The sequence below is a fragment of the Drosophila virilis genome, chromosome 3 (assembly GCF_030788295.1).
Source record: "Drosophila virilis strain 15010-1051.87 chromosome 3, Dvir_AGI_RSII-ME, whole genome shotgun sequence".
Taxonomy (NCBI): domain Eukaryota; kingdom Metazoa; phylum Arthropoda; class Insecta; order Diptera; family Drosophilidae; genus Drosophila; species Drosophila virilis.
The window spans coordinates 17,847,283-17,870,980 of NC_091545.1; the positions used below are offsets into that span (position 1 = coordinate 17,847,283).

Genomic DNA, 23,698 nt, shown 5'->3' on the forward strand with positions numbered 1-23,698 from the left:
AAGCGAAAGAGGCACGTTTAAAAAAAGGCTAATACCAGGCAAATGTATCACTTTGTCTCAGAACAAACAGCGGAACTGCGCCTCTCCGAGAATGTGCTTATTTCCAGCCATACGACACAGTACCTGAAGTGCTTTCAACTGGAAGCTGTGCGTTTTCTCTATGAACGGCTGTCCAAACAAGAATTTTGCATATTTAACGATGAGAGCGGCTTGGGCAAAAGTGCGCCAGTTGTGGCACTGCTAAATGGCCTGGGAATATCCAAAAAGACATTAATTGTGTTGCAGAACGATGAGCAGTTGCTGGCTGGCTGGCAGTTTCACTTGGGCGTCCTATCCGACCTGCCTGTGTGCGTTATAAAGGACGTCAATGGTCTGTAGCTTGCAATATTCATTTGCCAATTCTTATCAGCTAGCATATTTTTGAATCACCTTCAATCTGCAGACAGTACGGATTCGGCGCATAGCGTTTATCTAAGCAAATGGAGCGTTCTACGCAGCATTGGCGATCTCAGCAAGCTAAACTTTGACTACATCATTGTCGATCATCGTGGCTATACATTAAATAACAACTTTTGCACTTCCATGCTTCTCAAGCAATTCGAGCGCAAAGTGAACATTGTGATCTCTAGTGTGGACATAACGGTAGCATTATTAGAATTATAAAGGAACACTTGGTATTATATGCATTCTGCCTTTTCTCCAGTCTGACGTGAAGTTGCTGTACAATGTGATGAGCCTGGGTGGCTGCCTGGAACATCAGCACAAGAGCTTTCGCAGTTTTGAGCGCAAATTTCATCTGCCCGCTGTTAAGGAGGTGCTGAGCAAACGTGTCGATCTTGAGGAGTACTACAAACAGCGGGGTGTTCTTGGCGAATACATCAAGTTGGTGAAAATCAGCAGTAAATCAAACGATTACATAATATTGCTTGGAGCCATGAAATCATTTTCAAAATTACAATCAATTGTTAAAGCAATTCATTGCATCCAAATGATTATGTCTCTTGTTATGTGATTTCATGACATATGGAAATGATCTAACAATATATTTTATTTGCAGAGACTTTCGCCTGCGACGTTATCGCCATCAGTTTGATTCATATCTACCACTTGTCACACCCGAACAATACAAGAGGAACTTAACGCTTTGGCTGGGACAAAACAATAGCAATAGTATATTAAGTGGTTCAACTATAGATTCGACTTCCACAGGAGGCACCGATGAAATTCTCGAGTGTCTGATGAGCACGAAACGGGATAGACAATTGGCACCGAATCAGCAAATGGATCCAGATAAAATATCGCTGTCTGAGCACAGTGATGAAGTAATAGCAATGGAGCCTTTGGTTTTCGAAATGTCCGAATCGGAGCCCGAGGTGGAAGTCACACACGTGACAGATGCACAAGCCAAGGAGTCAAACACTAATGTGGTTATGCTCTCCAGCGATGATTGTGAGATAGTCACGCCGACAATCACTCCGACACATTCGGCTCTAAGCGCAACAAATTCAAAAACGTCCAAAACTAAGCGAAAATACACAAAACGTGCACAGACTGCAAAGTCAGCCGAGCTTACTGATTCAGAGGCAGAGGAGCAGCGCCCAACTCCGAAAATAAAGGGGAAAAAACTGAATGTTAGATTAAGTCGTGTTTGCTTACCCCAAAAGGATCTAAACATAATAGCAGTAACTAACTCGCACAAACCAAAAGAACAGGCAGCAACTAACTCGCACAAACCAAAAGAACAGGCGTCAAAACCAGGGCAAGAAGTATCTAAAAAGCCGCCCGAAGAGATAACACCATTAGAAATAAAGTTGTTGCGTGCTAAACCTAATAACAAGGTAAAACTTGACCCACCTGTAAAACCAACGCCTGAGCCGCAGACGCCTAAAGATGATAAACCTAAACCCTTGCCAATCACGCCCAAGACCGAGCCCAGGTCTAAACGCACTGACGCAAATATTTCAACTGGCGTCCAACTTAGAGAGACGCGTGGAATGCAAAGAATGACGCGTTCCGCGGATGCACGGCCGTACAGCAAATACATGGGTCTCCGGAGGACATTGGACAACGATAAGAAAGTCACTCCCAAACGAAAACGCAACTCAGATACAAATCAAACGCCCACAACTAGCAAGCTCAAAAAAGTGGAAGTAAAACAAGAGGTCACAGTCACGGCTGAAAAGTCAAAGACAACACCAACTAAAGGAAACCCGAAAACTAAAAAGATAGGGCGAGCGCCGAAGAGAAAATTGTCTAAAGAACCGAAATCTTTACCTAGCAATAAAAGAAGGGGAAAGATCAGTGAAGTAACCGTGAAGTCTGCGCCAGCTGCCACGCCAGAGCTACTAAGCTCCGGTTCCCTGCAGTCCGATAATTCGTATTTGCAATGCGCACAAAAGCTGCCAGAGAACCTCGCAGAACTCGGATCCTTGGAGCTGCCTCAGTTTCGTGTACCGCACGTGCCGCCGGCAACTCCACTCATGTTGCCCATCCCTTTGAATTTGTTTAGCGACTCGGAAGTGGCTATCGCACCGAGTCCCCAACAAAAGTCAGATGTAGTGGTCATCAACAGTTCGCATGACGAAAGCTCCCAGCCATCTGCTAAACAATCACAAAGCCGACGCACTCGAGCATTAAAAAGAAAGCGTCCAGCTCCTTCCAAGGAGCAACAGTCGCAGCCCACCACCTCCAGTTTTGGCATGTTGCTAGCACAGCAACGTGGATCGGTCAACAAATCTCCTGACATATTTAGCAACTGCTCCGATTTATCGCAGCTCACGCTGGCACAGCCTGTGCCTTCAGTTTCACCGTTTGAGGGATTCAAGATCTTTGGCTCGGAAGTAAAACAGCTTCAGCAGCAGCACGCCAAAACACAAGCTGGCATGCCGGTCAAAAAGAAGCGCGAACGCTCCTGCTTGGACATTCTGGAGCAAATGTTTGAGCCGCAAAATACTAAGAATAGCGACCTAGGTGTTCAATTATTGCCAAATTTGCCCAGCCCCAAGCAACAGCTGCCGCCCCGCCGCTTCACTTTGCTGGATGATGACATCTTTGAGATAACTAATAATGGCGAATTCGGCAGTCGGCTGCGTCTCGACTCCATGGGGAATGTGTCGCCCGTGCAGCAGCAACAGTCACAGCCCCAGCGCAACAAAATTACTAACTATTTGATTAGCTCCGGCGGCACTCCAGAGGATGCTGGCCAGCGAACTCAAGCCAGTCAAGTGCTGCGCAAGTCACCCAAAAGCATCAAGTCCACACAGTCGACGAAACTGACACGTTGGTTTGCCACTGCAGCCGCGGTGTCAGGGGAATCCCAAAGTGCGCCTAGTACGCCTGTAGTGCCAACCGACAAAATGGCGCGCGCTCGCATGGCTCGCAGTGGTGGAGCTGGAAAACGCAAGCGACTGCAGCTCGATAAGTGAGGTGCTCCGATCTGTACAAAAGACTCAAGACTATGAGACTCAAGACTATGCAGTGGGTCGTGTTTAAACAATTTGCCAAAATATTAATCAATATCAAGGCCGTGGAGGAGATCCATTTTCTCTAACCAGATACCTCTGAAACACCTTGTTGAATGGAATGAGTAAGAATCACATTACTATTTTTTCTATAATTTGTTAAGATGTAGAACAGTTTTAAGGTCCCCAAGACGGCAATGTGGGGACAATTAATCTATTCATTTATCACAAATATCCGACTTTAAGGGATATACACTGTATACGCTGTTAAAATCAATTTGTGAGGGGCGCTCTCTGAAGTTCCTCAATGACAAGTTAACAGCGTCCGTTTACAAAGAATATTTTTAAATATATAATACAGAGGGGCGAGCATTGAACAATTTAAAAGTTTCAACTGTGAGCTTGAATTGTCCATTTAGTTCACATGCATATTTTAATCAGTTTTTTACAATTCAGATAAATTTAGCAACAATTATTAGTTAATTTAGCTAAATGCAAATGTTTTGTTTATGTGCACTCAATGAAATGTGCAAGTGTATGGATGTGGAAATACATATACGGCAAACAGATTAGAATGGAAAACGATTCTTTTGCTTTTTTGTGGCACGCTGGAGCTAGGTTCGCTTGAAAATGTGCGTCAGATTGTGCATAACGGCGCGGCGCTGGAACTCGAGCTCACGTCGACAAGCGCTGCCTAGGAGCGGCGGGCACTGATATTGGATCTTCTCATTCGCATATGTGTCGCTGCCGAGGGCGCTGAAACTGAACTCGCTAAGCGAGTGCACTGGGAGAAAAAAGAATTGGAAAAGTCAAACATGTGGCACATTTGGCACATTCCGACATACTTACAGCAATAAAGTCCGCGAAAGAAGCACGTCTTATGCGTCGATTGGATGGCCCAGGCTGGTGGATGGACACCCGGCATCGTCTTGGTAACCACATATTTGGCGGTGGCTTCATTTAGCCAGTGGGGCCAGTGCGACAGCCGTTCCGTATACTGCACCGTGTAGCGCCAGTCATGGGCGTGGCCATGATCGGCCAGAATCTTGAAATTTATGCTGGCGATTTGTGCCGTCAGTTAGTTGTTGCTATGTGAGATCCATGAGTGTACTTACATTGTGGGATTCAGCAAGCGCATTTTATTAAAGTCCGCCACATATTCCCAAACTGCTTCCGGTTTCGCTTTGCCGATAACGCCGTCTATTTGATATTTATGATAGCCGCCGGAGAAAACAAAGAAGTATATCAAGAAGACCGCGCTGAGCAGCAACGAGAGCCGCTTGAGATTCCAAAGACGCATGCTATGCATGGTGCAAATGTGTTTGTGGCACAGAGCTATTCGAATTTTAAATAAACACAAAACAAAAAAGGGAACCGGAGATCGGATAGAATAAACAATTGTTCAGCAGACCATCGACGAACCAAACAGCAGCGAGGCAAGCAGAAGACTGACTGAGGGAAATTTGACAAGGCAATGGGTAAAGATCTCAGTGGATCAAAGGCTGTGACAGTGGCGTAGTGCAAAAGGGATGGAACATGAATGCTTGAAAATAACAATTGAACCTGCATGTGCGTGTGCATACCCAAAACGGATCTACGTTGATAAAAATCTTAAACACAACCAATATTTTATAATTCGATAATTCAAAACAATATCAGAAATAAAATGTATGTATGTACACATATTAAACTTGAATATCCCATTGCGACCCGTTACCTTATTTTGGATAAGTTAAGTTCGATTGGTACAGGGTATAATGCTAGTTTGTATACCTCTTCGATTTGTCCATATGTAACGGTTTATACGGGCACAATATAATGTCAAATGTTAGATAAACATGTTTTAACAAGCTTTAAAGCTCTCAAAATCACACTTGATTACAATTTGAATTAAATAATGCTTCGATCCATATAATAAGAAAAACGAATTGTATTATAATTAAGTGAATCTCATATTGCATAGTCAAATATTATTTCACCACCACTAATTACGCAGTATCTGGTAGTTGAGAGACTCTGAGAGAACCGTTCATTCAGTAGTTTTTCGCGCACGCATACACACACACACACAGCAATCACAGCTCTTAACTGTGCTTGTTGCGTGCAGAGCTTTCGGGCCAAAAGCTCCAGTTTACAAATCCCATATGATCTGTGCGTTCAGTTTATAAACAACAGTCGCCGGTTGCAGGTCGACTTTGGGGCTAGAGCAATACGAGCCGTGGAATTTACAAGTATATTTGTGAGGTAAGCACTTTGCTGGCTTTAAATAATTGCTTATCAAAAGCAAGTCTAAATTGAGTGTTTTGATGGCACCGCAGGAATCCAAGCCGCAGCCCCCAGCAGCGAATTGTAGGTTAGGTAATCAGATTGGCGTGCTAATAGCATTTAAAGTTAATCTGTACGAGCCGCAGCGTAGATACAATTCATCAAATGCGATTGTTAGCGAAACGCGCAAACCTGCTGCTGCTCCGATGCACAGCGCAGCCAGTGGCGGGCCTGGCAACCGGTTTCCAATTCCAAAAACTGGCGACAGCCACAAAAAGTGCCGCAACAGGTGCACAGCACGTTATTGAAAATGAAAACAAGCCAATGGAAGCGTCTGTCCCACAGGTAAATAGATGATAATTTAGATCAATGAGAATTTGATTCATGCGCTTATCACCAACTGTAGAGCCAGAGCCAAGTGCCCAGAGCCGCTGCGATCTCGCCCCTAACAGACAGCTTTGGACGTCATCACACATATCTGCGAATTTCACTCACCGAACGCTGCAATTTACGCTGTAAGTTTTGCCCAAACCCAATCACTTCCATTCCATGTTCCCTACCCAATTATTGTTATCTCTGATGGCCAGACCTTAGGTTTTGAGTACTTGATAGTTGATAAGCTGTAGATGTTTCATGGTGAAATTCACAAGCTAACCGTGTCCATTTGCAGGTGAATATTGTATGCCTGCCGAGGGTGTGCCGCTGCAGCCCAAAGCCCAGCTGCTGAGCACTGAGGAAGTGCTGCGTCTGGCGCGCATCTTTGTGGAGCAGGGCGTGCGCAAGATACGCCTGACAGGCGGCGAGCCAACAGTGCGTCGCGATATTGTGGAGATTGTGGCACAGCTGAAGGCGCTGCCTCAACTCGAGCATGTGGGCATTACGACCAATGGCCTGGTGCTGACACGTATGTTGCTGCCACTGCAACGTGCTGGCCTGGATTCACTGAACATCAGCTTGGATACGTTGCGTAAGGAGCGCTTTGAGCAGATAACGCGACGCAAGGGCTGGGAGCGCGTCATAGCGGGCATCGACCTAGCCATACAGCTGGGCTATCGACCAAAGGTGCGCGTTGTCTGATTGTAGAACAATATATCTTGATGACTAAACAACTCCGTATGCCCTTAGGTCAATTGCGTGCTGATGCGCAACTTTAATGAGGACGAGATATGCGATTTTGTGGAGTTTACGCGTGACCGACCCGTTGATGTGCGCTTCATTGAATACATGCCCTTTACGGGCAACAAATGGCATACGGAACGCTTGATCTCGTATAGCGAAACGGTGCAGATCATACGTCAGCGTTGGCCAGAGTTTCAAGCGCTGCCCAATGGCCCAAATGACACCTCTAAGGCGTACGCAGTGCCTGGCTTTACTGGCCAACTGGGCTTTATTACCTCCATGACAGAACACTTTTGTGGCACCTGCAATCGCCTGCGCCTGACAGCTGATGGCAACATTAAGGTGTGCCTGTTTGGCAACAAGGAGTTCTCATTGCGCGATGCCATGCGCGCCGAAGGCTGCACCGAGCAGCAGCTGGTCGAGCTAATAGGCGCGGCAGTGCAGCGCAAGAAGCGTCAGCATGCAGGTGAGTGTCAAATTGCAATTGTCAAAAAGTTGTCTGTATTAATGGGCGCATTTATCCTACGCAGGCATGCTGAATCTGTCGCAAATGGAAAATCGCCCAATGATACTCATAGGCGGCTAGTCCAGAACTTGCACACCATTCCCCCCAGAACTGTTTGCTTGCAGGTATCGGCAGCAGCAGAACCATGCTTCATCCTCATCAACTACAGCATTTACAGCTGCGCAACTGCAGTGGCTTGACGCACATCAACGCTCAAGGCAAGGCCCAAATGGTTGATGTCACCGACAAGGCACACACCACGAGAACAGCCAGCGCAGAGGCCACTGTACAAGTCGGTAAGTGTTTAACTGCGCTTATTGCAGCCAATGAGCTCGCCAAGGGCGATGTTCTAAGTGTGGCCCAACTGGCCGGCATCATGGGTGCCAAGCATACGTCACAACTGATACCACTGTGCCACAATATCGCATTGTCCTCGGTGCGTGTGCAGGCCACGCTGCTAGAGCAGCAGCAGTGTGTGCGCCTGGTGGCCACTGTGCGCTGCAGCGGCCAGACTGGCGTGGAAATGGAAGCCCTTACGGCCGTTTCCGTGGCTGCACTAACCGTCTACGACATGTGCAAGGCTGTCTCCCATGACATCTGCATCACAAACGTACGCCTGCTGAGCAAGTCAGGCGGCAAACGCGACTACCAGCGTCAATAAAATCACGCAGCTTGTGCATCCATTGTCATTTTGAATTAGCTCAGTTTCTTTTAATTGTGGGCCGACTTTGTGAGTTGTGTGTAGCTTGTGTGGGTGAATTGTTTGAGGGGATGGATGAGTGGCGTTTCTCTGTGTGTGTGTGTGTGTAACTGCGCCTTATAGCTAAAATTACATATAACATTAGAATCATAATCAATGCATTATTGTAGTGCCGCCGCACAAAGAACCTCATCGGACACAATAAACACGCTTCGTTTGTTTGCCGTTTGGTATTCACTGCCGAGGTTAGTTGGAGACCAGAACGTTGCGGTTTTCCGCTTTGCTGCCGCTTTCCGCCTCTGAGGACTTGGTGCCCTCGGGGCCGATTTGTTCGCCGCGTATTTTGATGTTGTGCTCCTCCTTAAATTTGTTGAGTTCCTGACCCTTTCTGCTCAAATCCTCCGTCACCGTTGTAATGGTTTTCGCAATGAAATCCTTGTTGTCCACCAGCTGGGGCAGCACTTCTTTGACAGTCCGCTCGCACAGCACGCCACCAATGAGACGGAAACACTTGCGTTCCGGATCCGCTGAATTGAGGGTTTCTATCACAGTTCTAATTTACAATAAGAATTAGTTGTTTATATTTTCTAGGTTAGGTTAGCGGCCATTCTGACTCACTTGTGTTCGCGTAGATCCATTTCCAGCGTATTTAGGCTGTTGGCCAGATTTCTTTGTTCGTTCCGGAGCTGTTGAAACTGGGCAACAATTTTCTCTTGGGACATTTGGGCTTTAACCGCTTCGCTGCTCATTTTTCTAGTTAATTTTTAAACAGATGTCTACTAAAGTTGAATGCTAGCTCGATAATGTGTGGCCGAAAGTCAAATACTTTGGCGTTTTTACTTATTTTACTCATATTTGACATTTTTGTTTAAGCTGCTTACGGTTACACTAATTTGTATGGTGGATGTTGTGGATCGTGTTTGTTTCAAAACTCTTATTCAGTACGTAGTGTTTTCACATAGGTTGGCAGTTCCAGTTAACGAAGCGCGTTATTTGAACTTAAATGTGGCCAGTATCAAATAGAAGAATAAAGCAATAATGCAATGGGTGCAGTGTTGCTAAAATCGGTTGGCAGTTCTTGTTTGTGAATAAGAGTTCTAGAAATACAAAACGAAACTCTTGTGCAATTCAAATATATATTGATCAACACTGTCGCACCGCCTCTTAACAAGGCGCCTTAACAAGGCGCATATTTCAAAAGTACTATGGATATTTTTAAATGTAGGAAGTCAGTCCTAAAAGTTGTCCGCCCCACAATATACATTTTACATAGGGAATTAGTGATTTATTGTGCTCAAGCTGAACGAAATACGCCGCCAAGTTGATGACTTTATAACCCAATTCAGCTGCTAATTGGTGCACAAATATTTACTTCGCTTGTGTCGAACAAAATTTCAACGTTCGATCATTTCTGGCACTGTTAAAGATCATTCCTCAAGCACTCTGTGCACTTCACGGACGACTGCCCTAGGAACTTAAGTAATGCATTTAACAAGTTGTTTGCTGCTGCTCGTTTGGCTTGTGCCATGGCTGGAAGCCTCCTACGATGTGATTTCGCCGACCCAGAATATAACGGCTTACCTACATGCACGGCAGAAGCGGCATCAGCTGCTGTACCAGAACGGAGGCAGTATTCGCCTTGTGGTTGGACCCGTCATGGCCGTTGAGCTACAAGATCCTGTCGCTTGGCGCAGCATGGTCAACTTTTATGTGATACACTTTGGGGCATATACATTGCCCTCAGCGCCGCTTTACCCGTGGGATAAATGGGAGTCCGTATTTGCCAGATCGCTGAACGATAAGATTCGCCAGCTGGACGCATCGCACGAGGATGACACGCGCCTGTTTGCTTACACCGCGCTGGAGCATTACATGGACAATGCGAGCGGAGTCCGGGGTCGCGGTCGCCAGTGCCTGCTGCGTGCAATGTGTGAGAATGCGCAAGTGCATCATCATGTGGGCATCATGGCCGAGCTGCTCAATGTGCTACTCACGTAAGTGCGACAGTTCGACAGCTCAATTATCCCATTATTGCTTCATTCTCAACTGCAGACCTGGAAAGGCGCGACTCGAGGAGGCCTATAAGGAAGCCTACGCTGCGGGCCTAGCAGGTGTGGATTGCTGTGAGCAGTTCCATGAGTGTCCCAGAGGTGCGAGTGCTCTGGATGCTTTTACTTTGGATGTGAACAACTAAAATGGCAGCTTCAATTTGGCAAGGCGGGCTGAGCCAATGGGCAATTGCATATAATCAACTATTTGATTAAAAGTTAATCTTAAAAAATGTCTAAAAATGGTGTTGAAAGAAAATACCGTTAAGCCGCGTCAAATGTTCAACTGATTTAAGTGCCTGCACGTGCCACGCCTTTCCTTTAAATGTTGCCGTTCTTCGAAAAAAACCCGTAACATTAATGGCTTTTGACTGCGGCACACGGGAGAGCTGCAGTGCAACGGGCGTGCGACCGTCATTTTGTCAACAATGGCATCAATTAAATGGAAATGCAGCAGTACCATCAACTACAACAACAACAACAACTACGAGAACAGAAAGACAATAAATGCGTCTTAAGTGGCACATTAGGCATCCCAGGTAGCTAGCTACACGTCGACAACAACACGACAATTGCGCTCCACCGGGTGCTCCCAACGCAGCTGAGTTCAAGTGTTAGCCTCGCGCAGTCAGCAGCACTTAGACGAGGCACCCTGTTTTTGGTATTGCTCGTCGTTTTGTATGCACAGCTAATTCAAATGCGATTATGACAACGCGAACAACGCTGCTGATAAGTGGGTGGGGAATGTTGACAGGGAGCTGTGCAAAGTGCGGGCAAAGACAAAGAGAGAGCGTGGGAGTGTGAGAGAAAGAGACAATTGCACAGTGCAAGAGAGAGAGAGAGAGAGAGAGAGAGAGAGAGAGAGAGAGAGAGAGCGCAGCAGTTGTGCAACTTTGCGGTATTTGAACTTCTGATGTCGCATAGGAATAGGTAACAATCTCGTGGCTATTACGTTTATGCGGACAACGAAAACATGAAAATGAAATCATGAATACAGCAATAATACATAATAATAATCCGTGAAGAATTGGTTCTCCTTATCTAGAATTGGTTCTCCTTATCGACCAGGAACAGGTACAAAAATATTGCATATGCAAACTGCAAGTGGAATAAACCAGATAAGCTTCTTTTTGTTTCGGCTTATTTATATGATTTTATAAAAAATGATACAAGTGATGCCCACAAACGTGAATTATCAAAATAAGAGGCTACGTGTAAGCTGCTTGTTGGTTTAGTTGAGCCTACTGTATGTTTGCTTGGGCAGGCTCCCCTATTGCCGTTTCCTGCCACATGCCGCATGCCGCATGCCACATGCCACATGCCACATGCTCACTGCGCGCTCCTTTGACAGAGTCGCAAATTATGCAACAGTCGCAACAAGAAGAAGCATTAGACATGCACTTTGATTTGCCAAAACTTTATTGTTCCATCCAATCTAACCAATCTATGCAATCCATCAATCCATCAATCCATAGCGAAAACTCAATCAATCAAGTTGTGCTCCGAAACGAACAGCTCGTCCAGAAAGTTGAGACCACGTGGACAGGCCTTAAAAACGGCCAAGCAATTAGCACCCGCTTGGCCAGCGGCAAAAGCATCGTGATAGGCGTTATCTAAATCAGCCTTACCCGGACTACAAAGAGTTCAGAAAAGCCAGATGAAAGGATGGAAAACATTCAAATTGTTTACTCACCTGAGGACAATGTTTAGTATTTCGGAGAAGATGCCAACATGATGATGCACCTGGGCATTTTCGCATATGGAACGCAGCAGGCATTGTCTGCCCACAATCATATTATTGTTCCTTCTGCCCATGTACTCCTCCAGGACTGTGTAGGTCAACAGTCGTGCATCGTCCGCATATCTAACAGCTCCGTTTGCCGTGTTCCTCTCAATGTTGCGTCTCATTTGCTGCAGAGATCGGGCAAAAGTGCTTTCCCATTTGTCCCAAGGCCAAATCGGCGTAGTTGGCAAGTTGCTGGACGTTTGCAGTGTGAAGGAGAGCACAGCAGAGCGAAAGGACACATGGTCGCCCAATGGAATTGGCAACGAGGGTCCAATGCTGAACTTAATAGAACCGCTGTTCTGAAAAATAAGTCCACGCCGCTGGCGATGCGACAGAAACTCGGTCAGATTGGCCGAGGCTGAGGCACAGTAAATCCAGCCCAAGGCTAATAATGCAAAGCTAATGAATATACTGCCCGCTCCAGACATATCTTCAGCGCACTTCGAAATCAACTGCTGCCACAGGGGCAGCCAGCCGCAGCCGCTCTCCGGCAGCATTTCGAGTGAGCCATCAAAGATGACAAGTGGAAATTTCGGAGACACAAACATTTGGTCAGCCAATTAGCATTGGAATTGTGCTGGAAATTGGAGTGTAGGCGCTCTTTTGCCTAAAACCCCGAAATCACCTTTGGTTTGGTTTTCTATTTGCACACGTGAGATTTGAATTTAGATTTGTTGGCCCAATGGGGTCTTGTATTTCTATTGCGTGACTCGCTTTGTTAGGCGTTGACAGCCCGAGCCGAGATTAGAGGCCAGGCGGTCTTTGAAGTGAATTGGAGACCACTTAAAAGGCCATTAAGAAAACACACAATGAAAAACGAAAAATGTTTTCCAAATTATTTATCCAAATAAACATGACAGGGCGCACCCAACGCAAGGATGGGGACACCGCAGCGACGATAGTGTGGCCACGGAAACAGTTTTGCTGCAGATAATATCCTTTTTCGGTTGTTTGTGATTTGTCGACGTGGCCGGAAATGAAAAGCAAACAGCCCCAACAGCCCCAACAGCCCCAAAAGCAGCAACAGCAGCCACAGCATCAACACTGCCAGCAGCATACATATAAATTTGCTTAAATAACAACAGCCAAGGAATATCGTCTCTGCAAATCAGTTTTAATAGGTGAGTCCTCATACGTATACACTTCTATTTAAATACTAAGTTTCGTTTTCCAAATTTGTTTCAAAAACTATAATTTGGGCCTTAATCTTAGTTAGGTTTATTAGATGAAGAAGTTTAAGACTTGGCTGGGCATAAGGATGAAAGTAAAAGACAGGGAAATATGGTTGCAAAGAAGGTGATAGAGCATTAAATTTAAATAAAAATGATCTCGAGATCTTTTGAAAGCTATTCCCTACGTTTTATAAAATAAGATAAAGAAAAAAAATAGATGCTTTAGTATGGTAGATATTTTTTATTTGTTTTATTGCCCAACTCGTTTAGATTTCTCTAAAATATATTTCTTACCTTGCTTGTGATTTTTGTTTGACCTTCAGTAAGGGTATTTTAGCAATAATATATCTGCCCACCGCAAAGACGACCAAGTCTGACACACACACACACACATTCACACACACACGCACGCAGAAAATATTAATACACACACATACACACATAGATATTCACATTCAGAAACAGACTTAGACAGACTGCGTTGCAAGCGACTTGGCAAGCCTGACAAAAGCACAACATTGTGTTGCTGCCTTTTTACACCCGCTTCCCCCGCCATGCCATACCCCTGATCAACACCTTGCTCGTGCTCACTAACATGTTGTTCATTTCCGCTTGGGGAACCGCAAGAAACTTACATCATACGAAAACGCAACACAAATAAATTCGTGTTGACAATTTGAATGATTTATTTATGGGTGCGTACCCAACAAATGTCATCATGTACCCCAGGGTAAAAACTGTAAAGAGTTAAGCTCAAAATAAACAAGGCTCCCAACACAAATAGCAAGTGGAAAGACCAAAAACATTCCAATTATTTAAAGCCGAGTAGAAAGATTTGAGGAATAGATAAAAATTAGGCGAAAAGTTTTGATGTTTACCTCAAGAATGCAAATATTTTGAATTATGAAGCGCCCAAAATATTGAGAAAACGTTTATCCATTATTATTAGTCTTCTTTATGCTATTCTTAAAACCCTTAATTGGCTAATATAATGTCTAAAATTGATATTTTCTTTAGTTTCATATTCGATACCCTTAAATATATAAATCAGTTTTGGATCAGGACGTCGAGCTTTCTCTCTTTTTTGTTGCATGTTTAAGTGTTTGTGTCAAATGTGTTTCCCACATGTGCTTTGCATTTTCTTGAGTGAGATACATTTTGATTTGCTTTTGCCACAATTAGGCAAATGGACGAGGCAACACTTTAAACACTTCTCAAAGTGTCACAAAGCGACACGCCCTAAAAATGTGCCACCCAAGTGTAAGCAAAAGTGGAGACCTCCGCCCCAGATGGGGCGCGTTGGGTCTGTGAGTCGCTGACACACCAACTGTATATAATATTTATTATGTTGGCATAATAAATTGCAACATGGGGCAGATTCATTTTCGCACTTGCGGACATTTTTCATTCTGCTGCCCGGGCAGCAGCAGCAGCTGCTTGGACGTCCGTCTATGTGTGGCAGCTGGGTGCGGGCGGCGGCCGGCGGCCGGGTATCTTGCAAAGTTAGGCAGCCGATAGGTGGGGCGGGAGATTGCGAAAGTCGCCGTGGCGCCGCGTCCATGTCGCCAATGTTCGCCTCGATGCAATGCCGTCGCCTGCTTGCGATGATGAGCATAGAAAAAAAAAAAATAATAATAAAAAAACTTGTTGCCTTTTACTGGGAGACACCTCACACACTGCCAACTGCATCGCATCTTACTGGGCAACTTGCCATGTGCGCATTTTAAAAAGGAAATTTAATAAACCTTGTCCCATTTCATGCTCATTAGTGTCATGATAAATTTTAGACCAACTTTGCAGGTAGACCGACCAGCTGGTCTGCGTTCGCTGCGGCTTGGGTGCTTGCATGTTTGTGTGCTTGGGTGCATGTAAATGTGGCCGGGGTCGAGAGTTCAAAAGGCCACAGGCGCTTAACTGTTGCATTCCATGGCCGTAAATTAGAAAAGTTGCTCGACGCGGGACAAGTTGCTTTGATTTGCCAGTTTGCCAACGTTTTATAGCCGTTTAATGTGCTGACATGTCGACAATTACAAGGCAAATTGTGTCGGGGTGTGCTACACGGAACGGGGGCGTGGTTGGCCGGAGGGAGCCTTAGCAGCAGCCGGCAGCCAGACTTCATAGAGAACACATAAATTTAACCAATAATCTCATTGTTTTCACATGCGCTCCATTGCGCGGTTTTTAGTCGCGAGATACTCGACTGAAACACTTTCTCCTTGTTGTTGTATCCTTACGTAGTTGTTGTTGTCATTGTTGTTGTTGTTGTTGTTGTTGTCAACAAAGTTTTGCAGACACAATATGTCTGTGACGGTCGTCTATTTGTCTGTCTGTCTGTCTGCCTTTCTGTCTGTCGGTCGGTCTGTCGTTTGGTTTGCTTACAGCTGCCAACTGATGTTGCTACTTTTATAGTTGATGTTATTACGATTTTTTTTTCAGCGCTATCTCCTTTCCTTTTCCACTCACTGCCTCTCTTTCGCACTTGAGCATCTGCTCCATATATGTATGTACTATAAGTGCACAAAAAGTTTGAGATGTTTTCATAGCTGTAGCTAGTTGCAGCAGAAATACACTTTTATACTATGTAAAAAGTGCTTTTATTGACTTGGTCATTTTAGGGATAAAATAGCAATGGGACAAGAATATTGACAAAAATTACACAATAAATATCTTGTAACAAGTTGCAAGTGAAGTTAATTTTAATTTACGATTATTAAAAATATATACCTACATCTAGGCCGGACCAAATCTAAAACTTAAGTGAACCGAATTTTTTAAATTATTTCATAAGATTTACAATATCAGGCTTGCAAATGGGTTCAAGCTGAAAGCCGATGATATCTTGGCCCTGCAGCTTTGGTTTTTATCAATGCAATTAGTTTCTCAACAAAATCATAATACTTTCATTTGGTAGGGTATATAGCAAGGCTGCATTGCTGTTTTGCTATTATTGCCAGTTGCCTTTGTGGCTGCTGCGGCGGCTGTTGCACTTCAGACATCGGTGCCGTTGACGCTGGCGACGACATTTAAAGCGCCATGAATATGCAAAACTTTTACACTCAGTTTTTATGCGCAAATATATAAATCTAAAAAAAAATATATAAAAAATATAGAGACGCCACGACAAGGATATTGTGCGGGTGCTCTGCGCTATTAGTCGTCTAGGGGAGGGGCAGACGACGGGGACGAGGACGAGGACGAGGACATCGCCTGCATTGGCAGCTTCGCTTGCCACTCCGCGTAATAATTCTTCAATAATAACAGACCGATGCCAGGAGCTGGGGCAAAAATGCGGGCCATGCAACAACAGCAAAACGTTTTTAGATTGTGAGTCGGGAAACGGGTGAAGCCAACTCTGTGGCGGCTATAAAATAAACACTCGCTCACTTTAACCACAGTTCCTTGTACCGTGGCATCCTGCTCCTTCCTCTGCTCGGTGCCGCCTCGCGGCTTCGCGTTTTGGTTTTGTCTTCTGCTGCGTTTTTGTTGCACGCTGCGGTTTAAGTTTTCTCTGCGGCTCAACAAAATTTGTTTGCATTTGCAATGCAGAATTAAATTATTGCTTCCTCTATCACTCTCTGCACAGCACTCCCCGCTCTTGTTTGCGACACATTCTGGCTGTCCTGGCCATGTCCCAGCTGTCCCGACTGTGCTCCGCCTGTCCTGGCCGCCCCAGCTGCTGTTGCGGTTTTTGTAGCTGTTGTCAGTTGCTGTTGCAGTTCTTGTTTTTGTGCACCACACCAACATTATCGCTGGCTTTGGCTCCGAGCTGTTTAGAGTTGTGCACTGCGGTCTTCGGAGCATATTGATTGGGTACCGCCGGCGCTTAGCTCCAGCTAGAGTGGCGCAAGCAGTAAAATTGGTTGCAGGAAAAGACGCACCACGATTTGAGAAACATATGCATTTAGTTTGGGTGCTAATATTAAATGAATAACATTTTCAGTTGAGCTGTGCATATTCCTTGACATATAAATGCATATTAAATTTAGAAAATATTTATATACTTTTTGTAATTTAGCGTATGCAATTTTACCATGTATTTTTATAGTTTTCGCTAAATTCTGCACATCTTCTCAAGCCAAGAAATTGTAGCGTCAACAATTTTTGCTGTTATTTTTGTTTTTTACATGCAACAATCCCGCTGCCAAGTCATCTTAAATCTATTGTATATTTAATCTACAACAACTTGAAGGCAACAAATTCCCTAACGCGTTTTTTGCATATCCTGTTGCGGATCCGGTTGCTGCCTGTCGTTTATTTGCCGCTTTGCATTTATTTCAAATATTTGGCGCCACATTTTACAAACAGTTTCTGCATGCATATTTGCCAAAGACAGAAGCCAAATAAAAAAACGGAGGGGGGGAGAAAAAAATCAACTGAGAAAAAGTAGAAAAACGAACGAGGTTTTTGCTGATTTTTATGGGCTAAGAGAAATCAACTAACCAAGGCAGACAAGATGTCCGCAAGGCGACAACGCAACTTCCTCGGCTCGATGCGTGCCTCTAAATTATGCACGGCACAAACAACGAGCAACAAGAAAAAGAAGTAGAATAAACTAGATGCGGGACGGACGTAAGGAGAGTCCTGAAGGTAACAAACAGCCGGAGTGCTGCCAACGAAGTTTGCCAGCTTGTGGCAGCATGACCTGGCCTAGCTTGATCTCTGAACCTGCCCCTTTTGGCATCCCTGCGCTCAAAAGTCAGCGAGTGGTGCGGGCCAAGAGAAGGTGGCTTAAATATGTTTTTGTTATTTATGCAAATTCGTTTTTGTTGCCACTGCGCGGTGAACGTTGGCAGCGACTTTCGCTTTGTTGTATTGTCATAATGCCAGAACAAGCCAGAACAGCTAGAAGGACATGGTTGTGGGTGCCAGCTTTTGCCTTGGGGGAGGGGGGGGGGGGGTGGTTCGGGAGCTAACCTGTTGGCATTTGCGACGCTTCACTCATCGCCAGCTTGTTTATGTGCCGACACTCGCGCACTTTTCTTTCAGCCTTTGGCCCTCTACAGCATTCATTTTATGTAAATTTCGTAACGGGCGCATTTTCTTGCTCATTTCCCACAACAACAACAACAATAGCAGCAACAACAATAAGAACGCCAACAAACAAATAACAAAGTTGCAAACTTTGACTTGACATTCCCCTATTCACCCAATGCTCTTACATATATTTTATGCACAGCAATAGTTTTGAATAATGTAAGCATTTGCCATGCTATAGCATTTGACTAACCGTTCTGGCCAAAACAAGCACCCGCACAATTACCCACACACACTGAAACTAACATTCTTGCGAATCTCATACTGTGCACTCAATATTTGACACTATCTGTGGGTCGATCCTGGCCTTTATTACATTTTTACGTCATAATTTATAATGTGCTTGGGTCCTGGTGTCTAATAACCGGGCAAGGCCAACATATTTGACATATTAAATAGCGACGTTCTCGGCTGCCTTCTTCTAACCACAACAGTAGCAACCGCCATCACCAACAACAAACAGCACCCCACCAACACCACTACAACAACAACAACAAAAGTTTGAGAAATTGCTAGCAATTTATGGACCACAGGGTCACGGAACCGTAGCGAGTGCCTGGGCAGCTTCATAAGCGCAAAAACACTTGAAAAAACTTAATTAAAATTTGAGTTTAGTGTTTGGGGATAAAGCTGGCCAAAGGGTGCGACTGGCTGGTATATAGGGTGTTGCTGTAGGTCCGGATTTCAACTCATTAATACAAGTGATGAAAACAAACTAGCAAGAATGCCGGTTATCTGTTTAATCTTAAGTATATAATATATAATTATGGCATATTATTGGGCGAATTCATTGTATCAATTAAATGTTTTCGTTTTCTCAATATCCATGCTAGAGCATTTTTCTGTTTCCCAATAAACAGAAAACAATTTCATAACTATTATAATTATCTTATTCTTTAATTTGACTTTTTAATATAAAGAAAGTGCATTATATACCTGGATTCTGGTCGTTCAATAGGAATGTAGCATGAGCTTGACACCCTTTACGTATGTGCAGAGTTACATATGTATGGTGTATTTATTCATATTGCTTAGGTGTGTTTGTGTGTCAACAACTTGTGAGCATATTACGAGGCCTACGACAAGGACAAATAAAGGGAATTGTTTCTGTCCCTTGGCTTGCTGTGTATGTATCGAGTGTTGTACTGCGTATGACCTTCGTGTTTATGTGTGCATGAGCTAATTTATTTAAATCAGACTTGTAATTCATATTTTAGAGGCGACGTCCGACGCATAATAAGCAATGCGGTCCTTGATCAAAATAATAGTATGAGTAGTAGTCGAGTAGTGTGACAGAGTCAACACTGCGAGGACCTGCCAAAAAACGAGCTCCATGTTGCTGGCTGTGTGTATTTGTGAAAATTTGAGACATAAATTTAGTAAATTTGGTCGAGACCAAAGTGTGCTACGTGTCGTGCACTCGTGCCTGGTGTAAATTTGCAGATAAGTCGCATTAGTCGGGCCTTCTATTTCGGTTGGCTGCTGTCGTTGTCGTTGTTTGTTGTTGTTGCGGCTCCTGCTGGGTTATTATGTACTTAACGAGTGTTTATTAGCATTTTAATTACCTTTCGGCGCGTGAAAGCTGCGCGCATTAGTCAACCTTTAGTCCTGGTTCCAGGCATTGGTCCCGAGGGATCGACGCCATGCAAAACTTTAATTATGTTTTTCAACTTTGTTGTGGTGGCAAAAGCAACAACCGGCTCTGACACAATATTAGTTTTGTATACATAATAATTTAATAGGATATTGTATACATAAGATACATATACGTATGTGTATTTGTATTTGCATCTCGTGCAAAGGTATTAGAAGTTTGTTTGACGAATATTAGGATCTCAAATATTTAATTATGTAAATATGTAATTATTTATTTTTTTAAATTAAGCTTGGTTTTGATGCATGCACTTTTTTTTTGTTTTACCATCCGATCGGCTTCAAACTCATCATCAAATATAGTTGAACTAAATATGATCTGCCTTTTCTAATCAGGTCTGCCTCGTGATTAGACCCGTCAGTAGATGGGTCAAGTCAAATGTATAATGTATGCATGACTCTGTCAGTATGTGTGTGTGTATATGTGTATATATGGATGTATATATATTTATTTGTATGCGTATGTATGTGTGTATTTATGCATGTATGTACTTACGTATATGAATGCACTTGTGTTTATATATAAGTATGTTTTTATATATGTTTCTGTTGACATGTGTGTATGTGTGTGCATGTTAGTCAAAATAAATACATATGTGTGTTTGTGTATGCATGTTAATATGTATGCATGTGAGGTTGCAGTGATTAATATGTGCAAGTATTTGTGCATATGGAGACGGAGACAGGAGACAGGAGCTGCGGCTTGAAAATTGGAGGCGGCGGCTTAAACCAAGAGGAGGCAGCGGCTTTAACATTGAAGGGAGATGGCCGTTGAGTAGAAAAGGATAAAGAGGCTTTAGCATTTGAGCAGGTGTATTTAAGTATGGCGGAGGCTATGGCTTTGGACGAAGAAATTTAAAATATAGGTACGTATTGTAAACACATCTTTAAAACAAAAGTAACAACTATCCAATCGTATGAATGTTGGCTAATAACCATTATCTCTGCTTTTTTGTTTTTTTTCAGTGATGTGTTTATCCCACACGATAAAATAATCATGCTTGTGGATTCACAGGTGAGTACGTTATTTCAAATATATATTTATCTTTATATGAGAGTTAGGAAATTTGCACTGAAAATTGGTGATCGGCTTAGGTAGTATTTTCTAAGATATTTGTGTAAACTCATCTTATACGCAAAATACACCGCTCTCAAATAACAAATGCGCGTCAAAGGTTTAATTAACGAAAGTTTATTTGTAGTTTAAATTTATATTTTTAACTGTTAATGTAAAATATAACTCAAACCGTGCAGTTAAAGATAGTGCGGGTAGATAACATATATAATATGTATACCATTTTTTTACGGTTGATGAGTGTGTAGTGGACCAGTTGAACAATATTTGCATTGCGCTAATAAAAGCATTGAGAAAAAATGCAAAAACTAACGCGTCGACGGGCTGTGTATAGTAGGGCGGTGGGCATTGTGGGTGTGGCAGTTGCTTGTTAAAAGTTCATTACACTCATAGAATGCTTGTAAAGCGAGATGATAAATTAATCTGCAGTGTGCAACGGAGCGCGCTATTGAGTGGGCGAGAGAGTACAAAGGGGAGGAAGTAACAGAGCGAGGTAGGGAAGAGGCATAGAGCGAGAGAGTGTGTGTGTGAGAAAGAGAGAGCAGTGGAGATAGAGCGAGAGAGTAAATAAGAAAAAGAGAACGCGCACATAAATGACGAGTTTAATTTGTATGCAAACAAGTTGGCGTTGTCGTCACAAACACGACGATGACGATGACGTCGGACCTACAATAATTACATGTACACACAGATACATACAAACAAACTTTAAGAAATGCGCACACATACATGTCCAGCAACTAGGCACGCGGATGGCGAGCGGGAAAAGTCATGATGGCTGCTAACTGTTTCCGCTCGCTGCTGAGTGACGGTGACGTGTGAATGCCAGGAATGAAGCATTACTTGCCATGGACACCAGTGTCAGAGTCAGCAAGTGTGTGCTGCAGGCCACAGACGGAGTGCCAGGGGTGAAGGGTTCACCAAATGGAGTAAGATTTTAGTGCATTAGTTGCTGCCTAAGTTGAAAAGTGCATAATAGCAAGGTGCTTACAGTACAAGTTTTAAAATGGGTTGTGTTTTATTTTTAAGATTTTTAAATGTACTTAGAACATAAAGAAGTTGAGAGGATATATATTATAAGCCGCACATTTCTTGGGAAATACTAAAAGGAAACCTGTTAAGTTAGTTTGCAGAAACATCCATTAGAAAGTTTGCATCTTTTATGCGTATTATTCTTTAAGCAATATAAATGTTGTTGTATAAAGTCAGATTTTGTATCCTACTGCACTTCCGCAAACGATAGAAGTTTTATGTAGATGTTTAGACAAAAGTGAGAGTCTATCAGATGGAAGCCCATATATGCAAATAATCTTTTAAATTGTCATCCATACAACTATTGAGTACTATTTTTTTAAACGGGGTTGATTTTTCGAACAATGCAAGACACTTCTTCAATGAATTTTCACAAAGATCTTTAAAAATGAGTTTGAATCCGATCAGATGGTAAACAAAAAAGCAATATTAAATCGTCAATCGGAACAAATTGGCTTATATATATATATATATATATATATATATATATATATATATATATGGAATAAATATATAAATAAATATATATATAGTAGCAAGAAGATTGTTTAAGTATAACATATCATATATCTTGTTTATACTTCGTATATGCAAGCAAAACTATTTGTTTGCGTAGCGCGTTATTGCATAAGGGCTCCTTTAAATTGAACGCCAGCTAGGAAATGTTTCGGGCGACTTGCGAGCTATTAATTAGCATAAACTTAAACAGTTAATTAGCGTAATAATTGCGTTACATGCAAGAGCGCAAGAAGCGAAACGAAAATTGGATTGCGGAGCAAAGCAGTCAAGGACCAAATAACCGGGGAGAAACACATACAATCGACATCACGAACAAAAAGTGGAAGCTAGAAGTAAAGCCAAAACTATTGGTGTCTTAATTAGCGTGCGTGTTCAATTAGAAGTGTGCGGGAGGGGGGTGGGGGGTGGGAATGGAAGCTATATGTGAGTGGGGGCCTGAGTGTGGGTAATATGCCATTATCAGCTGCTGTTACTTGAATTTATTTGCCAGACAAAACGTAGAGCTCATGCCAGAGCTAGGGAAGACAGCGCCAGCAGAGAATGCCACTCATGAATTTCAAATAATGTCGAACACTTTGACTTTGACTTGCTGCCGTGCAATGCAATGCGATTGAGGGTGGCTTACAGGTCCTTGGTTGGCATCGTTGTTGTTGCTGTTGTTTTGCTGGTGGCTGCCTGAAGTCGTGATTCCAGCCATGATGCCTGGCATGCCAAAATCCAATGAAAGACGTTTAGTTTGCTTGGGTGTCCTCATCTTCATGGCTGCTGTTGTCGCAAGAAATTCGCAAAGAAAACAAGCAATGAAATCGCATAACTAACAATGAATTCCTAACTTGAAGCTACTTGAGGAGCCAAGCACAAGATGAACGTGGTCTGCACAAGCTCACGTACTCCTACACTGCACAAAATGTGCTCAGTTCCGTCAGACTGTCGACAATTGAAGTTTCCAGGGATTTCATGGTGAAACTAAGTTGAAGCTTATTGAAGTTGGGTGCGATTCATTCTTATTCTGTTTGTGTACGCAATGGCCGCGATTTCTTTTAGATACCCTATATTGGATGCACTACTGTTGTATAAATCAAATTTTTCGTAGCATTGATCAATTTGCAGGAGCGTATATATAGTCAACGATTTTTATTTGATTCAGCAAATATTATAGGCCTGGGCTTAATTACACGCTAAGTTTGAGTTTGATTCGGGATAGTCGCAAACATTTTGTTTATTTTTTGAGAGAAAACAAAAATGTTAGTTATGTATTATTGACCTGTATATTATTATCTGTAATATGCTATATCCAAGTCGGGCTTAGCTAAATTACTAACACTCAGC

At 43.3% G+C, this 23,698-nt stretch overlaps 6 protein-coding genes across 7 annotated transcripts; 3 read left to right on the top strand and 3 right to left on the bottom strand.

Moving 5' to 3' along the window:
* Nucleotides 1-42: 42 nt before the first annotated feature.
* SuUR (Suppressor of Under-Replication) lies at nt 43-5,157 on the top strand. The gene is made up of 4 exons (XM_032435216.2): nt 43-370; nt 443-642; nt 704-882; nt 1,058-5,157. The coding sequence occupies exons 1-4, from the start codon at nt 43-45 to the stop codon at nt 3,423-3,425; spliced, it is 3,075 nt and encodes a 1,024-aa protein (XP_032291107.1). The 3' UTR covers nt 3,426-5,157.
* Nucleotides 4,076-4,770, bottom strand: LOC6623577 (uncharacterized). Its single transcript, XM_002047772.4, has 3 exons — nt 4,577-4,770; nt 4,311-4,519; nt 4,076-4,245 (listed from the first exon to the last, which is right to left on the bottom strand). Exons 1-3 carry the CDS (start codon nt 4,768-4,770, stop codon nt 4,076-4,078), a joined length of 573 nt encoding a protein of 190 aa, XP_002047808.1.
* A 398-nt stretch (nt 5,158-5,555) lies between the features above and the next one.
* Mocs1 (Molybdenum cofactor synthesis 1) lies at nt 5,556-8,046 on the top strand. 2 transcript variants are annotated; one of them, XM_015175892.3, is made up of 6 exons: nt 5,556-5,705; nt 5,780-6,071; nt 6,133-6,241; nt 6,397-6,788; nt 6,852-7,311; nt 7,476-8,046. In XM_015175892.3, exons 2-6 carry the CDS (start codon nt 5,892-5,894, stop codon nt 8,009-8,011), a joined length of 1,677 nt encoding a protein of 558 aa, XP_015031378.1. In that variant the 5' UTR covers nt 5,556-5,705; nt 5,780-5,891; the 3' UTR covers nt 8,012-8,046. The 2 variants fall into 2 exon arrangements, with proteins under 2 accessions (XP_015031378.1, XP_002047809.2); XM_002047773.4 differs by having other exon boundaries at nt 7,376-7,565.
* Nucleotides 8,034-8,862, bottom strand: Pfdn2 (prefoldin 2). The gene is made up of 2 exons (XM_002047775.4): nt 8,669-8,862; nt 8,034-8,603 (listed from the first exon to the last, which is right to left on the bottom strand). The coding sequence occupies exons 1-2, from the start codon at nt 8,797-8,799 to the stop codon at nt 8,297-8,299; spliced, it is 438 nt and encodes a 145-aa protein (XP_002047811.1). The 5' UTR covers nt 8,800-8,862; the 3' UTR covers nt 8,034-8,296.
* Nucleotides 8,863-9,237: 375 nt separating this feature from the next.
* LOC6623710 (uncharacterized) lies at nt 9,238-10,445 on the top strand. Its single transcript, XM_002047776.4, has 2 exons — nt 9,238-10,044; nt 10,103-10,445. Exons 1-2 carry the CDS (start codon nt 9,533-9,535, stop codon nt 10,242-10,244), a joined length of 654 nt encoding a protein of 217 aa, XP_002047812.1. The 5' UTR covers nt 9,238-9,532; the 3' UTR covers nt 10,245-10,445.
* A 1,055-nt stretch (nt 10,446-11,500) lies between these two features.
* LOC6623768 (uncharacterized) lies at nt 11,501-12,360 on the bottom strand. Its single transcript, XM_002047777.4, has 2 exons — nt 11,792-12,360; nt 11,501-11,731 (listed from the first exon to the last, which is right to left on the bottom strand). Exons 1-2 carry the CDS (start codon nt 12,310-12,312, stop codon nt 11,581-11,583), a joined length of 672 nt encoding a protein of 223 aa, XP_002047813.2. The 5' UTR covers nt 12,313-12,360; the 3' UTR covers nt 11,501-11,580.
* Nucleotides 12,361-23,698: the final 11,338 nt, after the last annotated feature.